Source organism: Rhinolophus sinicus, linkage group LG02, assembly GCF_036562045.2.
Source record: "Rhinolophus sinicus isolate RSC01 linkage group LG02, ASM3656204v1, whole genome shotgun sequence".
NCBI classification, from domain to species: domain Eukaryota; kingdom Metazoa; phylum Chordata; class Mammalia; order Chiroptera; family Rhinolophidae; genus Rhinolophus; species Rhinolophus sinicus.
Window position 1 is genome coordinate 156,640,503 of NC_133752.1, and position 24,636 is coordinate 156,665,138.

Here is a 24,636-nt window from a genome sequence, read left to right on the forward strand (position 1 = left end):
TATGTTGAGACAATGTATATAAGACAGTAGTGTACCTAGTTTATAGTCAGTAATTAATGCTATTGTTCTTCTTAATGACAAGTGCTTTTCATAATATATATATATATATATATATATATATATATATATATATATTTCCTAATACTCCACTTCCATCTGCCCTTTATAGGAACAGACAATGAAACATATAGGTGATATAAATATTAACCTAATTTCCAACATAATATTGAATTTATTTTTCACGTTGAGAAAAATATTACATTTAAGATATTTCCCTTTGCCCATTTTCAAGATCAAAAAGCAGAAAAAGACACTTAGTTCACGTCACATTAGTGTTTCTTGTGAGTATTATTTTTAAATATATGTCCTTTGTTTTTCTAAAAATGCTCAAGCCTGAAAAAAATAACGTATTCTATTAGGTGGTTTAGCAATTACTCTATACATTTAACTTAGAGAACACGTTTGGGCCCTTGAAAGATGAATTACTCAAAACAATCTTTTGCATTGCATTGGCATACTCAGCGTGAACCTCTTAATGTAAACTTTATAACCCCCTTGAACAGTATCTGGGGTCATCACTCTGTTAGCTCAAGGGAAAATCACTTCCGGGGAGAATATAACACAAGGCTCAGCAAAGGATCCATTAATGCAAGGATTATACTCTCCACCAACAAAAACTTAAGTCATCTATTTCTTTTTTTCTAGAATCATGGGAAAATTAGATGACAAATTATGATGCTTTAGGGTTATTACGGGTTAAAGGACACAAGAAATAAAAACAGAAAACATATAGGTATTATGTTTAAAAAAAGGTTATTTTTAAAATATATGCTCATTTTCTTAGTTGGATAGATTCTTCTAAAAAGGAGAAGAAAATTACACGTGACTGCTCAAGCTAATTGAAGACAACACCTAAAACCACTCTTTCTTTTGATGTGCTTTTAATGCAAATTCATTTATTTGTATGATCTAAAATGGGATCACTTCATCTCTCACTATGTAGAGATGGTCCACTGTCAGCTTGCTATTCTATGTTATTTCTGGAAATTGGAAGGATAATTATGATTTGTGCTTAAGAGTTATTTTTTATTCATTTTCTGTCCATTTTGAAACAAGTTTTATTTCTCTTTCTGTAATATGCCATCTCAATTTGTTATCAAACCTAATTTCACATAAGTGTATTTATTGTAAGAAGAGTCTCAGGAAAAAAAATCTATTAGAAAAAAGCAAAACCCAAATAGTTTAATATTGAAATGTTTACAAAATTTACAATGCTACAGTGGTTACAGGGTAGAGAGTGTGTTACAGGCTCTCTTGAAATACAACAAACTCTCTAAATGAGACAATATTTGAATTGTTTCAAAGCACACTTCTTCCAGACAGTTAGCCAACTCTTCCCCACTGATAATCCAACAAGGACAGTTAGGGCTTGGGCTTTGAATATTCCAGTGCCCTAGTCCTTTAGGATCAGGGGTAATAGGTAAATTGCAGTCATTTACCACAACTAAAATGTAAAGAGTTGGTCTCAAGAATATGCAGCAATCAATTATTAGAACAAAGATTAGGGTCAGGTTAGCAGAAAGGTTAAGTCCACTAAATTTTCCTTTGCATGGCTTTACCTGCCCAAGAAGAGCCTATCACGTTTCTTGACAGTAACCATTTCCTTAACCCATGGGCCACTCCTGAAGCCTCTAGACACCGTGTTTTGCATAATTGTCTGGGTCTCTCCCCACGCCTATCCAATCTGCCTATTGATGCTGCCACAAGCCAAAGAATGTCTGGGGGAAGCAGAAGCTGGAAAAGGCAAAAAAGGAGCCTTCCACTCAGGCTTTGGCGGGAACATGGCCTTGGTAACACCTTGGTTTCAGACTTATGGCCTCCAATGCTTGAGACAATTTTCTGTTGCTCTAAGCCACTTGGTTTGTGGTACTTTATTATAATTACAGCAATCCTAGAAAACTAATACATGTATCATACTTATTATATAAGTAGTATAAATACTTATTATCCAAAATTAATAATAAAGTGTTAAACTTTAACGAACTAATCTTCCCCAAATTTATTTGACAGTGAAGTCCCTTTTAATGTAATTCTTGCTAAATACTGCAGTGCTCTTTGAAATACTGACCTAACACAGTCCATATTTCCCCACCTATGTACTTTTATTTGTGCCACTTCCTCTAAGAATTAGCTCCATTTTTAACATTTGAAATACTCACAAAATTCCCTTACCTACTACCTCCATCATTGAATAGCCCTTAATTCCCCAAAGGTATTCTTTTAAAGTACGTGTTTATTTTTCTTATAAATTTGTTACCTGCTTGCTTAACTTATTCCCTATTATATGGTAAGGTTCTTGAAGTCAGGGAAGATATCTCACTGATCTTTATATAGCATCCATGTAGTGATTCCTAACTCACAAGGTGGAAACAAAAATAACTTTGGTGGAATTCAGGCTAAGACTTTCCTTTCACTTAATTCTCATAGCCACCTACAAATGGAAGTTCTACTGACCCATTCTGGTATCAATATTATTGCTTCATCATGCAAGTTGTAGCACTGGTTGCTCAGTGATTCTTCCTGAGTATCCATTTTCCTACCACTAAGCAGTGGCTTTCATAAGTTACCAGTTTTACCATATTCATTGAGTGCCTATTATGTAGTCACTGTGCTAAAAGTTATTGTCACACTCTTTTTTCAGTTTTAAGTCCTCGCAACAGTCCTGTGATTTTTACATATTGGAAAGTTGAGGTTCATAAAAGTTGAATAATTTGCACACGATTACACAGCTCGTGAATACCAGGTTGAATATGCAAATCCACTATACCATAATGCTTCCATTTCTGGCAAGAACTGTTCAGTGGTTGAAGAAGAGTCTAAACTAGCAGGATTGCTAATTATAGTCAGTAATAATAAACAATACATTTTGCAACATCTTTGGATTTCTAGTTAAACTGAACCTTGAGATTCGAAGGTCATTACCTTTAGTTCTCTCTGGCAGTAAAGCAGGACGCCTTTAAAAATAAGTTATGTTTTAACAATATTCAAAATATTGTTTCAAAATTTAGAGGCATAGGATTGTCACAAAGCATGCAGAAAAAGTACAGGTCACACTGAGTATCTCCCATCTGCTACAAATAAACCTCTAATAGGATATTTGTTTGTGGTATATCCATTCATTCATTTTGACAATAAACATGTCACCATCCAGATAAACCATCTTACAATATCTCCAAGTGATCTAACATTAACTATTTGCCTTTAAGTTTATGGAGTTAGTAGCTTAAAGCAGAGATGACACATGATTCATTTGAGGAAAGTTGTTTGAAAAATGTACCTTTTCATCAACTTACCTCCATGACCATACCTTCTGTGCCATGTAAACTCTAAAAATGAAAGAAAAGAAAAAATTTACTCCCAAAGCAGCTCTTTGAGTTGTAATTTCAAACATTACTCTAATAATGAGATACTAGTTAATGAAATGTGATTACTGGCCTTAACTATTAAGGTTAATGTATCATCATATCTTTGCAGATACTTCTTGTCTTTGCATTTTATATTTGTAGAACTAAAATTTATGGTCAACAGAATTAATATGCATTATCAGCACTAATAAGATTATTTCTCTTTTACTTTATTCATAAAAATAAGACAGCCACAAAACCCTACCACAAAAATTTCTTTTATTATATTTGTATAATACATGCATATATATGCATAACATACGTATGAACAATTATATGTGTATGTGTAATTTCTGTGATTATATCAATGTCATTAAAATTCTTAAGTACTGATGAAATTAATATGTCTTCTAGATTCTTAAGTCATTATAATGAAAATTACTCCCTAAAAATAACATTTTAAAAATTTCTTTAATAATCAACATGAAATATAATGTGATGTCCATCAGGTTCATCATTAAATTAATCAGTGGTGACTGATAAATGATAGGATGAAATCCATCCACGTCTTGAATTCATAGCAACTCAACAAGTACTCACTGAGTTGAAGAAATTCAGATAAAGATACTAGAAAAATTGATTGTTAGAAAGCATGCTGCCTCAGATAAAAATATGATGTACCTCTCCTTGTAGGAAATATTGATGAATCTTTCATACTTGTCTTTGAAAAATAGAAATATAGTATTTGTATATCCTAAAACTATAACATACTTAAAACTGCTTTGTTATTCTTAACAAGCCTGCAAATATTGTAGATTATGTTATAATTGTTTTTATAAAACTGACCAGTCACTAATAAAAATTAAATTATATTAATTACAAATACATAAATTAATACATAAATAAATAACAAAGATGATAAAAGCTTAAAACCAAGTATTTTTGCATCATTTTACTACACTTTACTTTTATTTATGCTAATGAGGTTATTTAAATCTATTATATCTACATAGTGAAAATACTATATAATGGTGAGCTGTTAAATATCTTTTCCAAACCACATCAAATGATTTCAAGTTGAAATAGGCCATGATAGGAATACATACTCCACAGGAATTGACAGATGGTACAAGGCAAGGATTTTTTTTCCCTCCCAAAGATCCAAATTTTAAACATTTACCAGCATACCACTATAAGATTAACTAAATATTGTGAAATTTTAACTGAAAGTGAAAAAAAAAAAAATGGGTCAACCTTAGTATATATTAATTTGCTTGTCTGACACTGTGTCAAAAGAAAATATTAATTCTAACTTTCTACAGCAGATTTAATGATGTGAACACACATATTCATTTTATTGACATAATTTATGGAGATTATACAAAGGATATTTCTTACCTGACAGACAGGTTGTAAAAGATATTATAACAAGGTGACTAACCAGCAGCCACATTTTCATCTTGTATTCAGCAGAGGTTAGGTTCAATTTTCAAGAGAAGCTTTAGTTTTATGGCAGTGGATAATATTAAACACCTGCATTAAGCAAAGAAAAAAAACAAAGGGAAAGAAAGGAAAGGGAAGGGAGGGGAGGAGAAAGGGAGGGAAGGAAAAGAGGAAGGGAAGGGAAGGGAAGGGAAGGGAAGGGAAGGGAAGGGAAGGGAAGGGAAGGGAAGGGAAGGGAAGGAAGAAAATATGTTCATCACTTGGGGTCAACAATGTTATCAATTCTATTTTACATTATATTCCTTGCTTGTAGAATGTTTTGGTTTATTTAAAATATTTGTAAACCCCATGTTGTATAATTCGGTATCAAGACTTCATCTACCTCCTAGTATTGACACTGTATGACCATGAGAAAGTCAATCAATTTGTATTTTCAGTTTTTAACTCTTTACCAATTAAGTATATTAATATTAATATCTTTTCTACAAATAACACAGTTGTAAACATTTCAATATCAATCATTTCAATAGAAAATTAAATTTATCTGAAGGGCTAGTCAATTTAATTAGATATATATTTGTATAAGAGCTTTGTAAACTCAGACCTTATGATATATTAGCGGTACCTGTTTGTGGCCTGGGGAAAACTTTTCTAGAAATTTTAATTTTTAAGTGTTAATATATATTGATTAGTAATAGTCATTCCTCTTTACTTTTTTCATTTATTCATCCAACAAAAAGTAAATAATTGCTCCTTCTATGTCACTAAGGGCAAATCTAGGATTCATGGGACCAAGTCACTGAAAGTTGGAGAATCATCTTTAAAGATATGAAGACAAAATTACTCATACAAACTAATCTACAAAACTATGTAGAAATAATTAGAATAGCTTGCTTTTATGGATTTCGCAAATATTTGTGACCACATTACATTGTGAGGTTTCACCCAGGGTCTTGGAATAGCCTCAAGTAACCCTGGGGCCCCTCAACTTAAGCACCATCATTTGCATGGTAAACCCATCTCTCTGAACACACATATAAAGAAAGGAGCAAAAACATAGTTTTGTTATTCTTAAGAAGTTCACAGATCAGTAGGAACACAAGTAAACGCAAGTTAGTTCAATGAGATAGCTGTTTGGATTTACATACTATTAAATTTGAAAATGCGCTAATCATTTTAATTAAAAACATTGTGAAATACATCATGATGAGAATGGATCTGACTATGGTAGGCAGGGCATTATAGTGGAGGTATTGCACACCTAGACTTAAGTTATTTGGTGGCTTCAGAATCCAACTTCTGCTTACTAGAACTCATTGAGGGAAACATGGGCCTTAGAAAGAGATTTCGTCAATTAAGACATAATGGGGGTGTCAATTTGAAAATACATTAATTCATGTTTTCAAAAAATATATAATAGGGAAATCTCATAACAGAGTTGGATATAAGATAAAAATTAAGATAGAGCCTGAAAGCAATTTGAAAGGAAAATACCTAATGCTATAATGTTCAATATATATTTAAACATGATATATAATGCAAAAATAAAATGGTACTGATTGCTGGTACTGTAGTGACATGTTAAAGAAAAATGTGGGATCCTACTTATTTAATTGTGATGGATTTTAAGACCATATTTACCCCCACACTTCACTCCCTATCCCAATTTGCCAGACTCCTAGCATTTGCAGAGACTGGTAAATATATTTAGTGGTACATGGGCCAGAATAAACATATTTTTCCCTTTTAGTGTATAGATCATTTGGCAGTGAACAATCATTTATTTTGGGGGAAAGTTGAGTTGGAGTCTTAGAGAAAATGGAGTGGAAATGGGTCAAATTAGCAACAGTATATATTTAAAATATCTTTGCAAGAGGAAAAATATTCAACGGATAATTTTTAAATGCCAGGATTAATTTATGACCAACTTCTTTCTCTTGGTCCTTGTGAGAAGGTGAGTACTATACATCTATAAATTGCATTAAGTCTGTACTTTTAAATTTTAATTTAATTTCTTTTATTAAATGGGACTTATCAGAGATAAACAGGTAAATAAAAGTGAAGAATAAAAAAAAATTCAGGAGGCAAGGAAATCAAATGATATATGGAAGGATTTCAACTTTTTATTTTGATGATGTAGTTTCATTAGTATCTAAACATAGACCTAAATGAAAATTATTGAAACATGTACACTAGCTTATATATTCTAAAGTTTCTTTCAAAAATGTATATTTGAGCATTTTTTTGAACTGTTATTTCCTGATTCCTTTCATTGAGTTATGCACATAAATTAGAATGTGTTGTGTTCCTTTAATGAGGAAGAAGATAGAAAAAAATATACAAACTATTCCAAAACTGTTGTGTTAAAAAATATATTTTTGTAAACATTAACTGAGATAATATATTTGCAAACATTTTGCAGATTATAAAGGATGTGAAATTTAAAGTGGCAGTAATTATTAGATTTTAAATAGCTCTAATTTACCAATTAATAAATTGTTATACTTTGAGAACTCTAAATAATTCTAAATAATAAATACATTCAACTTTATAAGCAAGGGATGTCGCTATAGCTTTGGTATTGAGTATAGAGGAAGCATCATTGACCAGAGACAAAAAGAATCAGGTAAAAATAAAGAATAATTACTGTAAGAGTATCCTTCAGATTTTTAATTTTGATGAGTTATATGAGTGAGCTTTTGGCTTTTTTATCATAATATCTTCACAGGCTGTCTGGGAAAGAAGGAGGGCAGGTCTAAAGGAAGATTAGCTGCATCCACAAAGAGCAAGTGATTTCAGGAAATTAAAAATAAAATACAGAAGAATTTCCTAGGTAAAGGATGGTATTTATCATTTCCTTTACAAATAACAGTATATGGAAATGAGTGTCAAGGCATAGTCAAAAGAGATCATCCATAAGTAAAGGTGAAATACTGCTATTTGTGACAACATGGATGGATCTTGAGATTATCATGCTAAGTGAAATAAGTCACACAGAAAAGTCAAGACCGTATGAGTTCACTCATATGTGGGATATAAAATTGAAAGTAACAAACAAACAAGACAAACAACCAACCAAAAACTCAGACAACAGTTTTGTAGTTACCAGAAGGTAAGGGGGAAGACAGGAAGGTACAAGAGGGTAAAGGAGGCCAATTATATGGTGACAGAAGGAGATTTGACTTTGGGTGGTGAACACACAATGAAATATATAGATGATGTATTATAGAATTGTATGCTTAAAAACCTATATAATTATATTAACCAGTGTCTCCCAATAAATTTCAAAAAAAGAAAAAAAGAAGAGATCAGGGGAAATCATTCAGATCTTGTCCGAACTTTGGCTCAACTGTTCTTTAGCTTGCAACTTTGGGCAAGTTACTCAATCACTGACTCTAATTTTCCTCATGTACAAAATAGGGAAAGAATGCCTATTTCATAAGACTATTGTCAGAGTTGCATAATTGTACAAGTGAAATGTTTACTATTCAATAAATAGTAACATATTATTCTACTAGGACATAGGCCCATCAGACCAGGGGCATATCTCTTATTCATCGTTGTCTAAACTTGGCACATAGAAATCACTGGATGTATATTTATTGAATAAATGAAGGAACGAAAGACCATTCCATAACTGTATTAGTGAAGAACCATTGCATAACTGTATTCCCAATCACTTGCCATAAACAAATTGAAATTTAACCCTAATTCCTTATAATAAGCATAGAATGGTGACAATAAGTAATAAGAAATGCCTCTTGGACTTTGGTCTTTGTTAGAGATTATTGCTGCTTATAAACATTCTAGAAGAGGTTATTCTAAGTAGCAATATTTTAAAGCATTTTTAATATGTACTTGGTTGAGTGGTCTTTGCAGCCCCTGTATTTCGATATGAATATGCATACTCTAGTAAGAAGAAAATGTTTTTCTTTCTTTTGAGCCTGTCTGTGTCATATCACACAACCTTTCCTTCACTCCAAAATATTGCCTATTTCATTAGGACAGTGAGTCATCACCCTGGCAACATGTAATTTATTTCATGTAATGGGTTTCTTGCTGTTCGAGTATAAAAGCATCTTTCACATCTTGTACACATTTGTTTTCTGCTAGTGATTTGTTCTATTGTGTCACTAGTGATCCCATCACTTGTGACTCCCAGATCGTATCCCCTCAGCAGTGCAATAGAAAAGAGAGGCAGCAAGGCTGAGCCCATTCCTGCTAATGCAGAAGAAACTGCTCTTCCCATTTCTTCCTTGAGAACATACCATTCAGTAATTCACAGCTAGCTCCCCAGCTCCCATGGGCCTGAAAGCGCTGGACCAAATGAAGTGGCAGAGGAAGAAAACAAACAATGTCGATAATAGGAACAGACATTTTTCTTCTCAAAAACCAAAATAACAGAATGAACAGACACAGGACCCAGGGATACATACCCATTCCCGAGACTGCTGTGCTGCCAGCTCCCTGAACTCACTAGCCTTCAGAGCCCTGTCTGTGGCTTCTCACTCTCTCAGCCTCGGGCTTACACCAGCAACTGCAGACACTGCATCCCCAACTCACCACAGCTCTCTAGGTGCCTAGTGACTGGTGTGTCCCTAGTGTGCAATGGCACTACATTTATTTCCAAGAGAATTCAACTGTGTTTCTTCACTATCCTTTATTGAATCTCATACTCGTGCATTAAAATAACAAGAACAACAAAAGTATAATAAGACAACATTGTGTGATGCAACCTCTTCCTTCGTTCTCCTTCTTTCCATGCTTTTCTTTTCTCGTGCCTCTCTCTCTTGATTGTGGACAATATTAGGGTTCTCCTTTGAGAAATTAGATCCATATCTATCTTTGCTTTTTTTTTTTTTCTTTCCACTGGAAAGACATTCTCTAGCTCTTCCTTTCTGTTCTGCCATAGGACAGTCCAGATATTCAAAATAACTTCAAGAATATTTTAGCAAGCATTTAGCCACTAACAATTATTCATAAAGTATTTTGCACTGCTATAGAATGACAGGGTGTTCCATCAAGACTAACAAAACTAATGTTTCATTATTTCATTGAACTGAAGGTTATACAATCATTTACATTGATAAAGAATAAGATCCTAGAAATACTGATTATACATGATATACATATGTAATATATACTAGTAGTATATGCATACATATGTATATACACACACACAAAAAAAAGGCTGTAAAAAATATATACACATTTTAAGAAAGGAAAAAACTGTATTAAAATTATGCTGACGGTAACCACTTTGAGCACCTCTTGTAAGTGCAGAAGTCAAACATGACTTGTATTCGTCTTTTGTTATAGGTATATATTGAGTATTACAATTATAATAGTTTTTCTTCCTTTCTGAAAATGTGTACACATTTTTTGGCTCTCTTTCTCTCTCTCTCTCTCTCTCTCGTGCATTTATATTTATATTTATATTTATATTTATATTTATATTTATATTTATATTTATATATTAGCCAATGGCCACATTTCTGTTTTAGAAGGAAAAAATGATTTTGGAGCACATCAGGAATCTATCCTGATCTATTCTCAACATAGCTCACGAAAAGCCCAGTTAAAATGAAAATTTAACCTACAATGTACTTATGGTGCTCATCACTCTGCTCTGGTTCTGAAGGACATTTGCTATATAGCTCTATTTCTAGGAAATAGAGGAAGCTTGTTGGAGTTGAGCACAGATTAGTCTAGGTGAAAAGACACCAATGTCTCCTACGCTGCCTTATAAAGCCAGGGGACATTTTATCCTCAGACTCACTCTGAAATCTGCCTCTGCTGCACAAGTCACTTAATCTTCCTGAGGTGTCAGTCACCCAGTCTGTACATGGAAATCCAAGTTCCTTCTTCAGACAATTTCTGTGAAGCCTGCATCATGCATATGTATGGGTACATGCATCTGTATGTGTGTAAGTAAAAGTCCTTTGATACATGTACATAAATAAATGTCAAAACATTAAGGTGGAATAAATAAAATTTTCCAGAAATAAAATTGGTTTGAATTTAAAAAAAAACACTAACCCTTTAGAAAGGGTGTACAATATGTACTATGCATTAAATACTTCCATAACAATAATTATCTTTGCAGTTAATTTTCAGATTAAACATAATTTAAATATAGGTGACGCAACTCCTTCTAGGTGAATAAATGGATACTCTAGATGGTCTTATTCCCTAGCTTCATACTGATTTATTTAATCTCTATAATCAAATTATTATTGTCTCAGCTTAACAGTTTTTCTGCACTCAATAACAATGTTTTAATAGCTTACTGCTATAATCAAATATATTCAGTAAAAATTATTGAAGAATGTGCTGTTCTAAGCCAAAGAATAATTAATAGTACACACCCAAGGAAAATACATCTTTTCTATGATTAGAAGCAGTGTCTTTCTTTTCCAGAATAGTCATACACCGCCCAACTAGCAAGTAGAGCATAACGGTCTTCAGATGCAACTACCTTTGCTCCCCAAAGAAACTGCCACTTGATTGTGTGTAAAGTATACATAAAAAGAGCTTCAAAACACTTCAGTAAATATAACATCAGAATGTGAAATATGACATGGAGGCTGCTCTTGGGAAAAAAAAATCTGCATGCTTTTGAAGATGTGGATATTAATTGAGTGCTGAGAGCACAGCCCGCATTTCACAGAACTGACTGCTCACAGTTTTAGATAATTGGATTTATGATTAAATTACTCATTTATTTTTAAAATGTGTAATGCATGCAGAGGAACTTAAAAATAATGGAACCCTATTTGTGATATTTATAGCACTTGTTTTTCACAGGCTAATTAAAACACATGATGTCACACAAGACTATAATTGATGTGGTCATGTTTATTCGTTGGGATAGTTTTAGGAAACCATCACTTTTAGGTCATAGATGAAATAGAAAGTCCTACGTATATTTTGTCTCATAATTTAGGAATGTGCATATATTTAGTTAAATACCTCTTGAAAGTTAAGAAAATGCAGAAAAGCCCTGCTGATTCCAAACTACTTCCCCCATGGAACTGACAAGATGCCAATCCTACACAACTCTTTGCTTGAAATTACAAAACTAAGATGTTAATGGAAAATGGAGATAGCAATAATTAGCAAATCAGGCAATATAATTTCTCGATTATTTGCAATTCCAAAGATTACTGATCTACTCATTGAACAAGGGAGGGGCTGTTTTATCATGTAATATTTAAAAGCAAACATCTATTTGTAGGCTTCTACTCAACTTCTTTCCCATCAGAATATTAATAAGAACAAGTTTATTATCCAAGGGTAAAGTCATATTTTAAACCACTTTACATGACCAGAATCTACTGTTAGATTTGGCAAAGAATTTCTGCTCAACATACTAGAGGACTATTCAATGAAAAGTGCAGGTAAGTTGTAGTAGGAGTTGGGGAAGGTTAATGGGGAGTAAAACTGATAATACCTGATAGCAATGATTTACATGGAGGATAAGGATGAAAGGAAAAGAATGAAACCAGGTGATGAGTGGGAGGACTGAGGGTAACCAGGCAACTTCAGATACATGGGAATAATAAAGAGGCAATAACATGCAAATGTGCTTTTTTTTATTACTAATCTATATGTTATATCATCTGATCTTGCCAAATCTCTGTGAGACTTTTATAAACAGATAAACTGAGTTATAAGGTTCATATGGATTGCCCAAAGACACACAGCTACTAACAGAGCCAGGGTTTGAATCCTTCTATTCCAGACAGAATAAATACTATATTTTTATTGTTTAATTAAAAAAATGATATGTAGTACTTACAATCTGATCTTGCTCTAGATCACAAGAAAATGTATTTTGTGTATTCAATTATTAACATACTTTTCAAAATGTTAAATCAATTCCCAACATATAGTCTAGGGGCCACCTACATTAAGAGTATTTGGTTGTGCTTGTTAAGAGATTTCCAAGCATCTCGCAAGAATAATTAGAGTCTCTGGCGGATTAACACAAGTGTCTACATTTTAATCAAGCTTTCCAGGTAATTTGTAGAAATACTAAAGTTCAAGAAACATTATGGTAAGTGTGTTAAGTAAAGGTTGGGAAATTTCCACCACTCACAGAAAACATGCAAAAATGTGTTCTGAATTAAATAGGCCACATCTTTAGCCACTGCACTCACAAAATCAGAAGACATGCAACATTTAATAACCTACCTCTTAAAATTATGTCTGCACTGTACTTTGTTGTGGCATTTGGTCAAAATGAGAATCAAATATAATCTATGTCTACATCTGATTTACTTTACCAAATCATAATGAACAAGGCATTTTGATATATTGTTTTAAATAATATCTGGAAAGTTTCCTACTTTTCAATGAGACGCTCTTGTTGGACTATAATGACATGACTGAATAGGCTTTTAACTTCTCTTGTTGCCCAACTGAGTTCAAGGTGATCTGAGATAGCTGGACTACTACAAAGAAATGTGCTCTGTGATACCTTCCCTGTGAATCATACCTAAAAATCCAAAGCAGGATAGTAAGTCTTTGACAACAGAAAAAAATTTCCATGCCAGCAAGACAGAGCTTTCAAACTTCTTTCCCTCCACTCCTTTTTTCCCCTCCCCACCACACACAAAAGGGCAAAACCTGGGAAGAAACAGTACCACACTGAAACTCTCAACAATTTACACTGGGAGTTTTAAAGACTTCCGGGCCATAATCTCCCCTTGGTGTGACTTTATTCCTCTCTGGAGGTGGCCATGTCTAATAAAAAGGCATCACTGCTACCGCCAATTTGCTTTCTGAGGCTCTATGTAAGCCATTCTCCCTAATGGCCCAGGATGTTAGCAGCTGCTCCTCCCTGCACAGTATCTCTATGTCCTACATGTAAAAGAGCAGGTATTTATTCTACCTTGCCAATCTAAAATCTAAAGGTACATAGAATTTCTCACTGTCTCCTGATAGGAGACCCACCTAGGAGGGTAGGAGGCGGCTCATGATCTTGTAACTTCTATTAGCTGCTGTTCAGTTTAAAAGAGACATCATACAAAAGGTACATTGCTCCTGATAGAGAGCAGGATGTAACCCCTGACATTCTATTTTCTAAACAGCAGGGAAGACTGAATCATTGTACTGCTACAATGACCTATAATATCAATACAATGACTATAAACCATTGTATCAGTATTTAAACTAATGAGTGATTTCTATTCAAATAATTTAGGCCCTTGTTGCTGGAAACAGCAAAAAAAAAAAATGAAATTTTTAGATGCACTTTAATAAAATTCAATTAAAAGAATCCAAGTTATTTATTTTTGAAACACGTATAACAGGATATCACTGAATGTTTGTTCAATTTAACCTGACATAGGGTTTTATTGCATGCTTTTCAAAGACGAAAAAATGTTTCATTTTCTTTGAAGAGTATCAAATAAAATAATCATATAAAGACGGATGGTAATTTTTAATTATTTATTCATTATGCCATACATATTTATGAAGTATGTACCAAGTCAAGACATTTTGTAGCAGCAGCCATCAGTATTGGTAAATCAAAAATATATATTCAGTGAGGGACTTTCTAGATTATAAGCTCCTGAACAGCATATTGTCTCATTCCTTTTTCTATATCCCATATTGCCTAACATCATGCCTTACATAGTAAAGATACTCAATTAACATTTGTTAAATAAATTTATTGAGCAATTGCTAAAAGCAAATCACTAGTCCACATTTTATAAGCAGATCCACGTATGCGAGAAGAAATGGTAAGAGGGAAAGCATAAAGTAGGAGAGTAAAGGTCAATGCAGAGAACCCTAAGAGTTTAATATGGCCTGGGTATGCACTCATGGGAGCACTTGAGAAAGATAAGTGGAGAGAAAAGTGTAGTCAAGTTATGGGACATTAATTGCCATGCATTGTACTTTTGGTTTCTTCTACAGGCAGTGAGTGAGTTTCCATTGCTGAATTGTTCTGTAAGAAAATATCATAATATTTAATCCTAAGTGCTTTGGTTGATGAACACTGTTATTCAGGCTCCTTTTCAATGCTTCATTTCCAGAATAGATCATAGTATCTATCAGGTATACTGTGCTACGTACTAGAGATTCAAGAGACCCAAGACATATGGTCCTCAGCTTCAAGGTAGGGAGATATGCACCTGTGAGAAATACACACTGGTTGGAAATACAGTGTTTTCCTGAAAATAAAACCTAGCCAAACAATCAGCTCTAATGCGTCTTTTGGAGCAAAAATTAATATAAGACCCGGTCTTATTTTAGTATAAGACCGGGTATGATATGATGTGATATGATATGATATGATATATGATATATGATATAATAAAATATAATATACTAGGTCTTATTTTACTATAACACCGGGTGTTATGTAAGACCCAGTCTTACATTAATTTTTGCTGCAGAAGATGCATTAAAGCTGATTGTCCGGCTTTAGGTCTTATTTTTGGGGAAACAGGGTAGGAGATGAAGGAAAGGAAGGAGTTCAGTGATGTGCTCTTACCTCTTGGTTTGCAAACTGTAATGGAAGATGCTGCCATTCGGCAAAGGGGAGGTAGGGTTTTGGTAAGAAAGTGAGTTGACCAAGAACTTAATTTTGAATATGTTAAGATTTTAGTTTCCCATTAGACATCCAAGAGGAGATACCAAGTAGACATTTGAATAAATGAGAGCAATATTTGGAGGCAAGATAGGAGTTGGGAAGAGGTGTTTGAAAGTAATCTACATAGAGGTAGTATTTGGAGCCCAGTAACAGGCAGGACCACTTAGTCAATTTGTTTTATGCAATAGAGAAATGAAAGGAAGACAAAAGAAAGAGCAGAATATAAACCTGAAATATTTCTTTCCTCATTATGGCCCTCTCGATAACTGAACAGTACAATAAGGGAAGAAAGCAGTAACAGATGAATCTACTGGCAGGAGTTCTGACTCTTTGTTCTCTTGCCAGAATTATTTACATTCTTTATGAGTTTAGAAGAAATACTTTTGGCTTTTGTTCAAAAGTTCTTACTGAAGTGAAACAGTTTTTTGTGTTTTTTTTTAATTGCTTCTTGGTGTTTCAAAGATTTTTAGAAATATCACTACTGCAATTTCGGTTTCTTAGAATAAAGATCTTAGAAGCTCACACTCTTTAGAATGTAAACATTTGTACTTTCTTAACATTTATTCTCTCCTAAGGTTTATTACAGCTATTAAAAAAACTTTTAGTCTTATTCAATATGTCTATATTTCTGCCCCCAAGGCTTAAATTATTATTGACATTTTAAGTAATTTTTATTTAGCTTGAAATTTAAACTCCTTACATGAATATGCAGAATAATATAATTATCTCTTTACTGAAGTTAAAAAGGAAGGTTTTGCAATTAACCAGAAAATTTTAGGCAAAAAGCAATATTTTACTTGAATTATCTAAATGACCATTCATTATTTATATTTGAACTGTACCTGAAATATTGAACAATAATAACCAGAATATTCCTGCTTAATATTTTTAGCATCTCAATAACTAATTTTTTTCTATCAATAGATATATTATGCTTTCAATTCCATTGTGTTGTTGTTTATTCATCCTCCTTTTTATTTTTGAGTTCCATTTGTGTTGATTAATGGGTCTTGAATTTCTGGGAAGGAGAATTTGTAGTTATTTATATTTATCGAAACCGATAGAATATACAACACCAAGAGTAAACCAAAGGTAAACTATGGATTTTGGGGAATTATGATGTGTCAATGTAGGTCATCTTTGGTTTTAAAAAAAATGTACCATTCTAATGAGTGGTATTTATAATGAAGGAGGCTATTCATGTGTGGAGGCAGACCTTACATGGGGAATCTTTCTACTTCCCTCTCAATTTTGTTGTAAACTTAATACTGTTCTAAAAAAAATGAAGTAGTGAAAAAAAAAAAAAAGATGAGGAAAAACTTAAATGTATATTACTAGATGAAAGAAGCCAATCTAAAAGGCTATAGACTGTATGTTTCCAACTATATTACATCCTGGATAAAACAAAACTGTGGAGATGCTACAAATATCAGTGGTTTCCAAGGGTTGAGGGTGGAGGGATGAATAGACAGAGCACAGAGAATTTTTAGGAAAGTAAAACTATTCTGTATGATACTATAATAGCCAATGCATGTCATTGCCCAAATCCATAGAATGTACACCACCAAGAGGAAACCTAATGTAAACCATGGACTGTAGGTGATAATGATGTGTCACTGTAGGTTCATTTATTGTAACAAATGTACCATTCTGGTGGGGGGTGTTATTTTGGGGAGAGGCTATAAATGTATTAAGGCAGGGAATCCTCTGTACTTTCTGCTCAGTTTTGCTGTAAACCTAAAACTGTTCTAAACAACAAAGTATATTAAAAAATAATAAGGATAAAGGGATAGGGAGAAATAAAGTGAAATAGAAGGTTGCAGGAGAAGCTAATATTCATACTTGGCTCATATATAACCTTAAAAGTAGTCCAGTATCTTTTTTATTATCAAAATTTACCACTAATATATTTATATTTGATTTTATTGATAATTTATGTATAGTTTTAGTAATTAATATTCCATGGGTAACAGTCCAGTAGAAGAAATTACTAATTTGTTGAACACCTACTAAGTTTCAAATAATGGGCAGGTATTTTACATGTATCTTTCATTTTCACAATAATCTTTAAGTAACTTGTATTAACCCAATTAACAAATTAAGAAAATGAGGTTGAGAGCAGTGAAACAATTTGCTGGTGATAATAAATGACAGTACCTGGCTCCTAACATCTTCATCCACAGCATAGGGCTCATTTTCTTTCTTTCTTTCCTTCTTTTTTTTTTTTTTTTTTAGTTCAACTCTGCCAGGATGTCTGTCAAAACTTTTATGCGAATTATCTCTGTAAATACTGTGACACACTGAGGTAGATAATATGATTATCTCCATTTTCCACGTGAGGAAATACACTCAGAAGTTTGATTGTTTTTATTGTGGCAAAACATACACAACATAATATTTACCATCTTAACCATTTTTAAGTGTACAGTTAAGTGGCATTAACTACATTAACACTGTTGTGTAAACCTCACCACTATCCATCTCCAGAACATGTTTTTATTCCCAAACTGAAACTAGAGTGTTTTTAATATTGGAAATATGACCATGGTCCTCCTCTTTTGGTTACGGCCCACTAAATTAAAAAAATAACAATAATAACAATAAATTCATCAACATGGGCCATAGGTTTCTGCCTAATCTAGTTCCTGCTTGCCTATCACATATGGTTCATCTATCTAACTTACCCATTTCTCAAGTTACAACCTAAATATACTTTCTATAGACAGGCTTTATATGGGCCCCAACTGAAATTAGGTTTGCCTGTTGCACTTTCGTGGTAACCGTTCCTCCATGACAAGTATTGTACTTTATGATTATAAATTATCGGTGCCTAACGTCTCCATTGGTCCATATGCTTCAAAAGGGAAAGCTACTATAATGCCTATTATACAGGAAATGCTTAATCAACCTTTTTAAAAATCCTTGAATGTATAAATTAACAAAATGCCTTGAGAGTTAAAATTATTTCATTGACCTAAAAAAGAAAAAAAAGAAAACATAATTACCTAATATTTGCACAACACCTGAAGGGATAAACTGAAGAGACTGCAAAGACAAGTAATGACTTACAAATTGCCTTTTTCCTTTTCTTCAGTGACATTCTAACTGTACCACATGTTTAACTATCCTAGTAATTTCATTTTGTCTTAAACCATTCATAACATGCAGTATCTTTGTCTTTTCCTCTTCACAGTATGGTCTAAAATCCAGTTAATGAGAGGCAGTGATTTCTAATTACAGGCCTAGCTACTTCTCACCAACCCTTTAAAGAATCTTCCTCCTACTATAAATACACTAAGTGGACAGATAGGAGTGAATTTCCCAAGATAACAGGTTGAATCCTTACAGATAATAAGTGGAGAAGGAATTTGTCAATGCTTTAATTTTTTACAACTCCAATCAAAATAGTGTCAAGGGAATGACTGGCCCCATGATATCATGACTGGCATGATGTTGTGGAGTGAACTAAGGCAGTTGAGGAAGTGAGGTTGGTTCTTTGCCCACCCGAGTGCCCCTCCTGTGTGTATCCCTGGATGCTAAATCAAGGAATGTGGTGATGTCTTCCCTTGGCTGCATCTCTCACATTGCTGAATCTTGTTTTGTATTTGGAGAAGCAACCCTTGGAGTTGCTAGATTACTCTCTTAACCGAACTGATAAAGTCCCCCTGTTGTTTCTCTCCCAAACTCGGAGAAAGTCCTGCTGTCTCCATGCCCATCAGCCAATTTTTGTTTGAGGAAATACTTTCTCTCTTTTCCTCATTTCAACAACAGAAACCGGAACAGAATAATTGCTGGCAAAAGAAAACATACACTAGTCTATTTGTTTGCTTTTCATTTGTTAATGGCATTATTTTAAATCCTAATTTAGAGTCTACAACCACAAATTACAATTGCACATTTGACATATCCCAATTATATCCCAATTTATTCCTATGTTTCTTAGGAAACTTAGGGGACAAATCCATGATTACACACTTGAATTATATCTTCAATATTGCCTTTTAACACTCAAAAGTATATATTTTGTTCATTTAAATGAATGTATGTGTAAAGAATCTTTTTTAAGTGTGCAGGTTACTTTACCATATTACTATGTCAAATTAGTAACTGATATTTAAAATGTGGATAATTTTAAAAATATATACATATAAGGAAAATTAGCATTATCACAGTTGCTTTAACATTTAATATGGTTATAATAGAAAACAAGAATATTTAAATTATCACAAAGTAAAGTTAATCAGGATATAAATAAAGATACAATTTATTGCTATGGATTAGGATTAATGGTCTTAGCTTTTTATGGTCATACACTCTTTTGATTATCTAGCAGAAACTATATAACATCTTCCCTAAATAATGTAAACCCACACACAGCACTTGACAGACTGATAGCATGTTAAGATCATGGGATTAGATTTAAAATTCTGTTAAGACAGGGCCCATGGCTGTGCTGTTTGCTGGTTTATGCCAGGTGCTTTCCACAATATTTGAAATGTGGAAAATATCCATTGAATATTTGTTCAATGAATTTAGCTCTATTCTGAAAGCTTAAGCAAATATAGTTCAATGTGAAGTAAAAATCAGATTTCAATTAGGTAAAAGGAAGCAAAACTATTATTTTCATAGTGTGATCATACACCAGAATAACAAAGAAAATAAATTTAAATGAAATACTAGAATTAAGAGAATTCAAGAAAGTGGTTAAGCAGAAGGTAAATATAAAACAAACAGTGGTCTTCTTGTGTACTCATAACTTAGAATAAGAAAAATAACCCCCAATTTATAATATTAATAAACATTTAATTACCAAGTAATACTTCTAAAAGTGTAAAAAATAAAAAAAACTATAAATATTTATTAATATATCTAAAAAAGCATTAAAAATTTGAGGAAATATAGTATTTCCCTGATAAGAACACTCCATTATTAATATTTTCCAAAATAATGTACTTTCAATCAAAAACAAAGGGGATCTCTTTGAACTTGACAGACTAAGTCTCAATTTTAGAGACTAAAAGAAGACGAAAGGACATTAAGAACATTTTGAAACAAATAATAGCTAACACTGCCATCATACCACTAACCACTTTAAACATATTTAATTCTCATTTAATTGTCACAGTAAATCTCTGAGGTAAAAGCTATAAATATCTGAATTTTACAGATAGATAAATTAAAAGACAAAGATGTAAAGTAATTTACCTAAGGTCACACAGTTAATTAATTTGGATGTTGGGATTCACACAAAGGCAGTCCAGCTCTAGAGTCCATGTGTTTAAATATTGTGCCAAATTGTTACCCAAGGCTAATAAAGAAAAAAATCCCAGCAGATAGAAAATCATAATATAAAACTCCATAAATACAGTGTGATGCTCTTCTGAGAACAAACAAATTCATTAATAGGTAACATTTCCTGAACACCTTTGATTATATTATGTCATTTACCTCTCACAATAACCCTGTGATTTAGGTTCTTCTTTTGCGTTCATTTTAGAGATGACAAAACTGAGACACTTAGATTAAGCAATTTGCCCAAGATGGTGGTGCTAGTGGAACTGAGATTTGAATCCTAGCTTACATTTATACTGCTTACACTCTCCAGTTGTGAAAGTGCCAATAGATAAATAAAAACATGAAATATGATTGAATAAATTACACTGAGGCAACTAGATAGCTAGTTGGAACAGTCAGTAAGTATTCTAATTTCACTTCATACATCAACATTAACTCAGATAAATTAAAGGTTGAAATATAAAAATAAAACCCACTTAAAGAACAAAAACTTATAGAAAAAGAAAATATACCAATCCCTGAATAGAAAAAAACAAAAATAATTTTTGAATTGCATATACTAAAATTTATGAACATTAAAAATTTATGAACACAAAAAGTTTATGAAACTTAAAAGCCAAAAAGATGACAGACACAGCTATAGGGGCACAGCAATAGATGTAAAAAAATATTAGGATCACAGTAGATAAATTGATGAAGGACATGATTAGATACTTACCTAAAAAAAACAATATTAATGACTAATAAATGAATTCAAAATGCCAAATTTTAAAAATAGTCTATTTTATTTGACCAAATTTGCACAGTGTTAAAATTAATAATACTCAATGTTGGTATGGATACAATGATTGGATTTTCCTATATTGCTACAAGAAATAGTAACTAGGACAATCTTTTGAAAAAAATAATTTAGTAATATGTACTAAGGGTTTTAAAAGAGTTCAGATATTTTGATACAATGATTCCCCACAGAGAAATCTAGTGTAATAAAATAATTTGAGTTACTTCAATTTGTATTATAAGAGCAATGATGAAATATTAGGAAGATTTTAAAATTTTGTGTCCAAATGCTTCATATGGATCAGAATAAGAATCAGAGTCAGGGAAAGCTTATACTATAATATTATGTGAAAAAACAGGACTAAATATTGTAGAGTAAGAGCTCAAAAATACATGGCATAAAAAAAGACTCAGTCAAACAGAAGACAATAAAGGAGAAAAAAGAGAAAGTATAGGCAGTGAAAAAAAAGATTTTCGAAATACATCAAGTGACATAAGAAATTACAACACTATAAAGGAATTATACTAATCATATGCTAAAAGGCAGAGAACTTCGGGGAGGAAAAAACAAAACAAAACAAAACAAAAGCCTTCAAAAACCCCTAGCTGCTAACATGGACTAAGTATTTCAAAGAAATACAATATGGAGGACTAACACCAAAATATGGTTAATTTTGTGTGGTGGCATTGTGAATGATCTCTATCTTTATATTTTCTGTACATCCAAATTTTTCTTTGATGAAAATTTCACTTTAACAGTCAGAAAATTATTACTAAAGCAAAAATCAAGATGGCTTTATTTTTGTTTATGTATATTTCTATTAAAAGTGATTATTTTGACAAAAAATCATTATATGCTTACAATTTTATCCTTACACAAATAAAAAATAAAATAAATAAAATAAATCAAAAACATGATTCCTGGAAATTCTGGTGCAACATAAATAAATCAAAATTATTTTCAAAATGAAGCTATTTAAGTGAACCTATAACAAATTCCCCCTGGATACAGCTTTAACAGATTATTTTTCTATTTTTTGAATCAAAACATGCTACCACTATACTTTTTTATTTTATTTTATGGGATGGAAGACAGCTCTGTAGGGGATTTCATCTTCAAACTATATTTCTTAACAACACCCTTAAAGCCAGAGTGTCTATTTTATATCAATCACTTGCATCTGTGGTGAATGCTTCAAAACATCTTGTTCATCTTGTGAATAAACAATGTGAATCAGGCTAAAAGGCAGCTACAAAGTGAGAAAAGGAATATCAACTCTATAATCACTAGAATTCTCTCGATCAATTTGGAGTACAATGACGCCTATGCTTTTTTTCTTTTTTATCATATGTCCTTTTATTTTTATTTATTAATATATTTGTTTGTTTGTTTCAGGTGTACAAAACAATGTAATAGAGATTTACACTCCTCAAAAAGTAATAACCCTTCTCCCAATCTACTACCCCTCTGACACCACATATAGCTGTTACAATTCCATTGACTCTATTCCCCTTGCTGTACTCCACATCCAGTGACCATGTGTATATATATATATGAAATTATAGTTGATGTTTGGAAGAATATATATGCATTTTTTCAGTCACAGTTATATGATTTCAGGAACACTTTTATTTGTCAAGAATTTAAAGTGATAAAGAACCAACACTACAACTATATCATTGTTATTTTTTCAAGACAGGAATAGCAACTGATTCTAAAAATATATTTAACTTAAAAAAAAAATTGTCCTCATTAGATCAGTCATTCTCTGGAATGAATGGAAAGGTAATCCTCAGGCGTATCTTAAATATACAAATTTATACATAGAGTTACTATAATGAGTCAAAGGTAAAGTACAAATAATACAACTATAAAGCACCTAAATTGAAAAATCAATGCTTCATATGTTAAAAACAAGTAAGAAATGAAGAAATAGTTTTTAAATGTGTTTATTTTACTGTAAACTATTTTACTTATATTAAACATGGAATATATTAAATTCAAAGTATTTCAAAGGAGATTATGTGTACATGTATGTTGATATTTATATTACCTTTAGAAAGCTGTCTATACCACATGGGCTTATTGAAGATGAATACTATTTTGAGCTATAACATACAATTAAAGGTGACACAGACCCTAAAGTGTGAGCAATAGGAGAAAGAGATTCAGACAAGATTGCTTCCTTTAAGGAGACTAGTTCCCACTGTTTCCTTTGAAAAGACTAGTTTCTACAGAAACAACTAGTTCCTACAGAGAGGAGAAGATCTATAAGAATGTTTATATCACTCAGTTTTCTGTGTTGCACATTCCAGACAGTCTGTAGAGAACCCTCTGGGACAGTGAATCAGAAATCAAAAATCAGCTGGATATTGTACCATTTATTTTCACTCTTCACAGCTTAAGAATTGTCTACTTTTATTGTTGTTAATGACATGTTTCTTCTTGTATGTAACAGTCTTTGAATCAAAATAAGAAAAGGTACAAATATACTGATGAGGCTTACTTAACTCACGTGTCTAAATAATCAGAATGAATCACTAACAGATTTTAATGTATTTCAAAATGCTTGTTAGTTACACTTGTCCTGTATACATCATTCTATGTGCCAATTTTCTTGATACTTATTTGGTCCCTTTGTTGCCTGACCCAGTTATAATCAAGATTAACTCTTGAAAAACTGAGAAGTGACCCAAGTTTATTGTAGGTTATTCTTGCTCCACTTCTATGTATCTTTCCTGTCCCCTGTGCCCCTTTTCTTCACCACCTGCTGCCCATTCTTATGAGGCTTCATCCTCCTATCCTTTATTTCTCCCTTTCCCCAAAAAACTCTCTTCTCTGAACATTTACAGTTACTTATAAGTTACATAAAGAATCACTTCATATATCTAAAAACAAATCACACTTTGCAAAGGGGTTTAGAAAATGGTCTAGACTGGATATACAGAAAGTAAGTCAATTTATTCTCCAACAACAAATGCCTGATATGTAAAATTAGTTATATCAAATTTTACTTTTTAATCACACTACATTAACCAGAACTCAAGCTAGGAAATATTTGGACAAAATGGCATATACTAATTACTTATTCAAGAGCTGCATGAGTG

The 24,636-nt window shown here is 32.4% G+C and overlaps 1 protein-coding gene across 6 annotated transcripts in view; it reads right to left on the reverse strand.

The window, feature by feature from the left end:
* CNTN1 (contactin 1) overlaps positions 1-24,636 on the reverse strand; it is a 289,760-nt gene that overhangs the window by 127,417 nt on the left and 137,707 nt on the right. For all 6 annotated transcript variants that reach the window (XM_074325831.1, XM_019756344.2, XM_019756345.2 and 3 more), the window contains 2 exons: positions 4,803-4,937; positions 3,354-3,386 (listed from right to left, as the gene is read on the reverse strand). In XM_074325831.1, the coding sequence (XP_074181932.1) occupies positions 3,354-3,386; positions 4,803-4,863 (94 nt within the window). In that variant the 5' untranslated portion in view covers positions 4,864-4,937. The remainder of the gene's footprint in view (positions 1-3,353; positions 3,387-4,802; positions 4,938-24,636) is intronic.